The 8,794-nt window shown below is 41.9% G+C and overlaps 1 protein-coding gene across 4 annotated transcripts; it reads left to right on the forward strand.

The window, feature by feature from the left end:
* Positions 1-492: 492 nt before the first annotated feature.
* Positions 493-8,758, forward strand: asb5b (ankyrin repeat and SOCS box containing 5b). 4 transcript variants are annotated; one of them, XM_010894467.4, is made up of 8 exons: positions 831-890; positions 2,301-2,457; positions 5,190-5,269; positions 5,500-5,607; positions 5,790-5,940; positions 6,052-6,186; positions 6,515-6,706; positions 7,347-8,758. In XM_010894467.4, exons 2-8 carry the CDS (start codon positions 2,322-2,324, stop codon positions 7,472-7,474), a joined length of 930 nt encoding a protein of 309 aa, XP_010892769.1. In that variant the 5' UTR covers positions 831-890; positions 2,301-2,321; the 3' UTR covers positions 7,475-8,758. The 4 variants fall into 4 exon arrangements, with proteins under 4 accessions (XP_010892768.1, XP_010892769.1, XP_019899458.1 ...); XM_010894468.2 differs by lacking the exon at positions 831-890 and adding an exon at positions 4,469-4,526 and having other exon boundaries at positions 2,373-2,457; XM_010894466.3 differs by lacking the exon at positions 2,301-2,457 and having other exon boundaries at positions 493-890.
* Positions 8,759-8,794: the final 36 nt, after the last annotated feature.

Genomic DNA, 8,794 nt, shown 5'->3' on the forward strand with positions numbered 1-8,794 from the left:
TTGTGCTATGGAGGTGAACTTCAGTTCGCACTGCTATTAATGCTCTCGAATTTATTAACTAGTACGGATTGGGTAATAAATGTTTATGTTCGGATTGAAGAGAAATAACTATAAACATTTTTGACCCATAACATCACTGAGTATATCTTCTTCTCATGCTGCCGATTTATATGGATATCAACAAAATGTCATCCAATGGAACAAACCAAAGGTCAACTACGGAGAGCTCTAAATCAAGACACAATGGGTCTCTTTTTGCCAAATCCCCTTGGCTATGGCTGTACCATATGCCCTGCCCAACACAAGTTATGCTGGCAGGAGTGACTCTGGGCTGTATTTACAAAGCCTCTCAGAGCAGGAGTGCTCCTTATCTAGGATCAGTTTTATCTTTAGATCATAATGAACTAGACTACATGGATAGGGGTAACCTGATCTTAGATCAGCACTCCCACTGAGACACACTTGCATGAAGATGGGCCTCGCTGTCCTGCAGGCAGGCAGCGCTATAATAAATGTACCATCACTGGTCTCGACCCAGCTGCTGTGGGGGATTTCTGTGTAATTCTGGGCTGGCATAAGACCCAGTCCCAGTGTCAACACAGCACAGATAGCCAGGCCCCCCATTTAAATTTCCAAAACATTAGCAGCCAGCTACTGCCAGGCATAAACAAGGCTAGACAAGCTAGGAAACATGGCTGTTATTGTGGATAGCCAGTCTTTCGGTGCAGTACATTACTACAATGTATACCTCTCCATATTTGCTCTGTTCTGCTTCAAGCTCTTCGTCAAGATTAGCCTGAATATCCTTACCTACTTCTATGTGGTGAAGGGGAATCGGAAAGAGGCAGCCCGCATTGCTGAAGAGTTTTACGATTTTGGACAAGGACACAGTAAGTAGCTATATCTGTAAGACAACAGACTGCTATTTTATGGTAGTGTCATACACCCACTTTTTTAGTGTGTGTGTCCGGGTATTCCAACTTGCTAAATTACAAAGCACAGTCTGTAAAATGCTCAACTACTGTCTCCAGTCTGTCTTCGGGGCTAATAGATACCCTTTATAATATAAATATATCCTTTCTTTGTGGAGTTTCTTGTTGGTCTGTTTTCAATTCACACTTCTTGCTGAGGGACTGGTAAATTACTGGATTGTAACAACCGTTAGAGCATTTGACTTGTAACCAAAAGATTGCTAGATTGACTCCCCAAACCGACAAGATAAAAAATCTGTAGTGCTGTCCCCTGAGCAAGGCAGTTATTCTTAATATTTCCAAGCTTGTTGCTGTAAATAAGAATATGTTCTCAGTAATCTTACCTGGTAAAATAATGATAAAAAGGAAAATGGAAAAAGGACACATGACAGTTTTTACAGACTACCTCAAATATATATTCAAACTGCAAGTGGGAAGCTGCATACATCTTATTGTACATCCTATCTAAGACATGTCAATTTTAAACATTGTTAATAGCACAGTCTTGGCAGTTCACAGGCTACTGCCTATTTCTACATTGGTTTGGGTTAAACATAACACAAGTTTAATCAAAGGCTAAAGTAGCTATCACTTTTCACGTATAGCTACAACATTTAGTATGGCTATCCCATTATGGCTTTGGAGGGAGAAAATACTTTTCAAACTTCCCTTCTAATCAAGGACTGTTTCAGACCAGGGGCATCTGGCAAGTTAATTTGTTGGGCCGTCAACGCCTGATTATTTAACTACCAAGGGAAACCTGCATTATGTCATCCTGTAGTGCCAGACTTATAATCTGACCATCATAACCCATATAAATCGACAAATTACAATTATAAACAGTATGTGGCCTTTGCAGTTTAGTATTGCACACAAATGCTTTTACATAAGCAGTAGGTACATTCAACTCAAAGATCCATTCACCCAGAAATAAAACATTTTTAAACACTTAATGTGTATAACCCTGAGGTTAGCTGGGTTAAAGGTTGCTCTTCTGGTCTAAGCCATTTCTTAACCTGGGATAAAAATAGCAGGTTTCCACTGCTACACGTTTTCTCAAAACGCCTCGCTGGCACTCTCTCTCTTGTCTCTCTCCAAACGCATTTCTAACAGTCTGATTCCTCTGTCCCTCTGTCTCCAGTTTCTGTCTATCCAAACGACCATCTTTCTCGGTCTTTCTCCCTTTCACGCAATCTTTTTCTCTTTTCTCCATCTCGCAATATCTCTCGTCCCCCCCTTCCATGTTTTCGTTCTGCTTTGAAACAACAACAAGCCAAATAGCCAATCAGAGAGCAGCTTCAGTCTGAATCATGGTGCCTTGTGCTGCAGGGGCGGATTTGTGATATAAACATGCCTGAAGTTCCATCTATGGAGAGCTCGAGCGGGCAGCGATCAGAAAAGACGCCAAGCAAAAGGACGCTAGAGAACGCAGACAATTACAGCGCTAAAAGGAAAACACGCTGCTGGGGTATTTTAACTAGCCAAGGTCAGTACGTTTTACGCACAAATAATTGCGTATTTGCGCACTCAGTGTCACCGAACAATGTTGATATAAGGGTTCCTGCGCTGTGCCAATCTTTCAAGTTTGAGTTACAGGGATTCACATTTCTTATGGGAAAAAGACACCTGTTCTTGAACATTCACATATGATCTAAGTTATTTGGCTATTAAAATAAGAAGGTAATGACATGACAAATGTTTTTTGTTTTTTTTACACATCTGGTCAAATAGACGTCCCAAGAGCATCCCACTGGCCATGGTGTAGGTTTATACATATCCATATATTACATAATCGTTTAAATAACCCTAGTACTACAAGTTTATATAGGATTCTTAATCATTTTATGCCATTATTATTAGCATTACTACCGTAGGCCTGTGCGCTGTGGTAATAGTAGTAGGCATGTAGTAATGTAGTAGCAGTGGAATCCTATGCGGATATCCTGGGTAGGTGCCTATTACTGTGTAATGTAACTGGCCTAAAACAGCTGAAGCAATCCTGTGATCTCACTCATCATTCTGATCATAGTCATATTTAATACAAGTAGGACCTATGGACAACCTCGCAGCATTCAACCTAATCATAACTTTTTAAATGCCCTGTGAAGTCAAAAACCTAATGTCACTGTTTTAAATGATAATGATATAAAAATGCGGTTTGAAAGAAAGACCTGGAAATCCAGCCTGTTCTGGTGGGTTGGAAGTTTTGGTGTACTTTGTGAGGTTACAAAGTCAGTCTTATTTAAATAAACCAATCACTCTAAATGTAGGCAAGCTTGTGAGTTTTAGTGGCAAAAATAACTGTGTTTGGCTATATTATAAGGGAAGGTGGCAAAAGTGCCAATATAAGTATTTCATATTTTCTCTACACGCACCGTTATAACTTAATAGTCATCCTTTATAGTCTCACAAACCTATAAACACCATTCTGAGGCATTCAATTTATGTCTAACCATAAGCCTATAACCACGAAAGCATGTGATTATGCCATGAGTGAAGAATTCGGAAGTTTAATCACATAATTGTTTACAATACCCCCAAGCGCCTGACAAAATAGAGAATTATATTTTTTATGGATGGTGGTGTCCTAGCCATGTGAGAGTTGTTACAATGGAATGCCTGACTATTTAACACTTTACCCAATTAGCAAACACTCCTGTCAAAAGCAACTAAAGTGATCTATTATATATACATTTGTTTTCATTAATCACACACACTGATTTCTGTTTAAACGTGCAGTGATCATTTAAAAACACAATTACTAAGATTGCATGGGGGCTTGAACAGGTGTATCAGTAGTTGTGTTATAGTAAAGGCCATTCTAAATGTCTTAAATGCAGTGGTGTGCTATTACCAGGAATATACTACTTAAAAGGGGAGCCAAGAGAAAAAGTCACATGCTCATAACACTGGTGTTGCAATATTCACAAGAGCCCCCAGTTTACACGGCTAGAACAGAAACACTGTCCTTTTAGAGTGAGAGATATACACAAGGCTTGAGCATAGTTTCAACTGCACCTGGCAACCAGCTTAACAGGGAACGACTGTGGGAAATGTAGGCTGGTTTCCTGGAGAAATGTGAGAAAAGAGAGATGGGAGAGCAGGGTTGCCAGCAGGTCAGCTGATCCTGTTTTGTCTGGAATTAACTACTTAATGTTAGTCTAACAAGGGCTTCCTAAGAATAGCTTTGCAGTTGTTATGTTCTGTATCATCTGAGAGAAAACCCTTGAGTGTTTGTCCTATCAACGATGTTTCAGAATCTACAATATATCTTTAGAGACACTTTCCCGAATGTGCACAGACAAAATGTGAAGTATTAGTTTGACAGATTACCTGGAAGAAACACTCATCCATATCAATGTGCTACATGAGCTTGTCAGACGATAAGCAATGCCCTTCCAAACATGGCCGCCATCTTCACAGCTCTTCACCATGACAACCAGACCCTTCAGTACAGTAGCAGCACATTAGTTGACAGGCGTTCTCTTGTCCTACAGGCAGAAATGTCATACACATATCAGTGGCTAGATGTTCCGTGGGGAGACGGAGACATGGGTATGTAGCTCTCTATATTAATGTATTGGATTGATGCTGAAGTATTCAGATGAAAGGGGTTTCTATTTCAATAGGATTTCGCCTGGCTAAATACGGAATTCATAAAACATTTCCGCACCTGCATTCTATGTTGTCCTGTGAGCGGGATGGTAGTGTTGCTAGGGAGTAAGGAGACACTGAACTCAGCTCTGTCAGTCGTACAAGGCTTTGCGTGCCAGATGGCCCGCTTGGTTAAGCTGAACCTATATATAGCACTCACCCTCTATGATTTAGTGACAGAGTGAAAACCTATCCAGCGCTCAGAAATGCTCAGTTATAGTACTTCTGGCAACTGTCACCACTGGTGTTCCGTTTTCTGAACTAAACGTGGGTACATCTAACAGGGCAAAAGTTTGTATTCTGTATTTATTACCACCGGTCTTTAAGAAATACTGTCATTCTGATTGGGGATTACGGTAATGATTGAATAATAAGGATGAAGAGAAAACAAAAGCAATGAGGAATGCTGTCAATGCACATCCGGCGTCAACGGGAATGCACTTCTGCGCTGTTTATATTCCTCCTGGCTTTGCCCTACGAGAGCTTGTGTGGCTGCGAAAGGCAATCGCTACAAGCTGTGTGGTTTATTGTCATGGAGACGCTCAGTGTTCGCCTCTCCCCCAGGGTCCTGGGCGGACCGGTCTCCCCTCCACGAGGCAGCGTGTCAGGGTCGTCTCCTGGCCCTACGGACCCTACTCTCCCAGGTGAGTGGGGGCGGGGGGCGGGCGCGGCGGCAGGGGGGGGGGGGGCATAATTCAAAGCATTCTTCTGGTGACCCACCCCCCCCTCCCCCTCCCCCCAGTGCAACCACTACAAATCAAGTAAAACAATTCTGACTCCGCTTGTGTTGGTCCAGATAAACGACGTGTGATGTGTTTTCCCATCTCATCTAATAGTGTGATTCCCGAAATGTTCCATTGCTTTCGTCCCAAAGGGCTACAGCGCGGACATCCCCACCATAGACCACGTGACACCGTTGCACGAGGCTTGCCTGTCGGACCACGCGTCATGTGCCAGGGCTCTAATCGAAGCAGGGGCCAATGTGAGTCCCGAGCACGCACGGGTGCACACGCACGCACGCGCACACACGCGCACCATTGTCAGGACGGACGCGTTTACCATTTTCACCATTGCCGTGACGGCGCCTCGTCTTTTCGCGTTCAGATCGTCTCGCTGTTATGGCTTCCTTGTAACTGCCCGTGTGTGAATCCCGTGTCTGAACAGGTCAACGCCACCACCATTGATGGCGTGACGCCGCTGTTCAATGCCTGCTCGGCGGGCAGCGTCACCTGCGCGGTGTTGCTGTTGGAAAACGGCGCAAAGCCCCAGTCGGAGATAAGCCAACCGTCGCCCATACACGAGGCGTCCAGCAGAGGTACATAAGTGAACTGCCGATTGATTGCTGTCACTCTATTAGTGCAACCGCTGTCCAATGAGAGTGTGTTTTCGAGTGAGTGTCCACCTAAACAGGAAGTATTGTGTGCAGGCAAAATTGCATGTCTGGAGGCCCTGATTACGTGGGGAGCAGACGTGAACTACGACATTCCTCACCTGGGGACCCCACTGTACATGGCCTGCATCTCCGCCGATCTACAGGGCACACAGAAACTCCTCGACGGAGGTCAGAAACTACCCGGACACTGTGGTCTTAACTCACAATTGTCTCCCCGTTGACATCTACGCACATTTTATTTCATTTGTTTAGAAAAAAGATGTGGCCATTTGTAATGTTTTTTTCTTCTTCTATGTCATGCTTTTACTACGAACAGGCCTGCCACAGGCCATTGTTTTACTTGTAGTTCTTGCACTTGTTGGCCGTGTTCAGTAGGAAAATGTGTTTTTAAAAGGGGTGAAAGGGTAATGAGTCAACTGAACTACAGTACGTCTATCCTTGGTTTCCCGCTGTAAGCCGTCTCTATTGAACACAACCGATCTCCTTTGCTCCACAGGGGCCGATGTGCGGAAGGGGAGGTCACTAGAGAGCCCGCTCCATGCTGCCGCTCAGAATGACTGTACTGAGATCATAAACGTGCTGTTAGAGTTCGGAGCGAACATCAACGCTAAGAACGTAGAGCTGAAGAGACCGGTGGAATCGGCACCACCAAACAGCTCTGCGGAAGAGCTGTTACTACTGTACGAAGGTAACGGTTTGATCTGTTACTACTGTACGAAGGTAACGGTTTGATCTGTTACTACTGTACAAAGGTAACGGTTTGATTTCTTACTACTGTAAGAAGGTAATGCTTTGATCTGTTACTACTGTAAGAAGGTAATGGTTTGATCTGTTACTACTGTACAAAGGTAACAGTTTGATCTGTTACTACTGTATGAAGGTAACGGTTTGATCTGTTAATACTGTACAAAGGTAACAGTTTGATCTGTTACTACTGTATGAAGGTAACGGTTTGATATGTTACTACAGTACAAAGGTAACAGTTTGATCTGTTACTACTGTACAATGGTAACGGTTTGATCTGTTACTACTGTATGAAGGTAACGGTCTGATCAGTTACTACTGTACGAAGGTAACGGTCTGATCTGTTGACGTAGAGGAAGTTAGAATGGCTCATACAACTTGAATGTTTGAAATGAGCTGGTACTGCAGATACTTACCAGGTGTTGGTTTTGTTTTTGTTTTGGGTCTGACCATTTTAAACTCTACTGGTACAGCAATGGTACGGCTGGTAGAAGTATCAATGAAAACCACGTACAATATTAGCAACTGATGGCGGATTCTCACGCTCTCATCCTGACCTTTCTTCCCTCCCTCTCTCTTCACAGCAACACCCCAGTTGCTCCGTCAGCTGTGTCGTCTTAGTATCAGAGACTACCTGGGCCGTTCACGACTTCACCTCATCCCACAGTTGCACCTCCCAAACCTTCTCAAACGTTACTTACAGTACAGATAGAATAAAATAACTCTTTATCTCTATGTATCTCAGTAAGTCTTTCTGTATTTCTCTGTTCCTCCCTCTGTTTTTCCCAAACGTGCTTTTAAAAAGTGCATTTGTTAGTCAGACATTGAAAAAAAGGTTGTTTTACTCAGCATCCCTCAGGGACAGAGAATTCCTCCCATTCACTGAAATCATTTTCTAATGACTCTCTGAATCACCTGCCCGCATAATCAATTAAAATGTTTAATTTTGTAACATTTACAAAACATCTTCAAAATGGATTGATATAGTGTGAGTTATAATCTCTCAAATATCACTGCAAAGCTGGAAAAGCATCTCTTTGCATTCTTTAACCATTCATTTCTTTTACGATATTTAGATCCACTTCAAATAAGGTCAGTTTCATCTAGGCTTGCACCACCTCGCCTTTTTGATAACTGTGTAAATATCTACAGGACAAGTTGAGTTTTATCAATATTGGCTAAATATAAGGGAATATATTTTTTGTAGAGGTCTTTAAGTTAATAAAAAAAAAACATCAACCTGTCCTGACAAGTTTTTCACAGTTATGCCGAGCCAGGGTAAGCCTAAATTAATGGTTAAATGCGTTAAGAATCTGTTTTACATTTCCCTGCTAGTTTTTTCACATTTCCTCCCTAATCCCCCTGGATTCATGGGAATAATGACAGGTTGTCTGTTTCAGTCTATAACGAAATATTTTCAGCAAAATTGTGTTATGCTGTAAGTCTTTGTTAAATTGACACAACCACTGAAGTAAGTCATTGTAATCTTTAGTCCAACTGGTTAGAAACCTTTTCCAGATATCTGTAAATATATGTTTTGTGTTATAAGTGTAACATTTGTGTTTTTGCACACTACTAAAGCTAATTGCTCATCTTTCCTGGTCACGTTGATTTGTAAGCACTGTAAATTTGAGTTTCATATTAACTGACCCACATAATGTCATCTGGTTTGCGTCATTGAAAATATGTTGGTGGCTCATTCATCACACTTGTGTCTCAGTTAAAGATTTAATTACCTCTTTTAGTTAACATACTAATTGATGCTGTCAAGCGAAATGATAGGCACACTAATCTAATTAGGTGTCTGTCCCAAAGGAGGTTCTCGTGCTGATCAGATGTACCATTGCATAATCTACTTATGTTTTTGCTTTCATGTAGAGCCAAATACATCACTTAAATTTGTGTGTATAACCTGCTTGCAAATGTTATGTACAGAATTTTTAACAGAATAAAATCACATACCTCTCACGTCTCACAAATAAAACAATTCTGTGAAGTGTTTGTATTGGAAGTTCTTTAAAATGTAACTTAA

This window comes from Esox lucius, chromosome 25 (genome assembly GCF_011004845.1).
Source record: "Esox lucius isolate fEsoLuc1 chromosome 25, fEsoLuc1.pri, whole genome shotgun sequence".
NCBI lineage: Eukaryota > Metazoa > Chordata > Actinopteri > Esociformes > Esocidae > Esox > Esox lucius.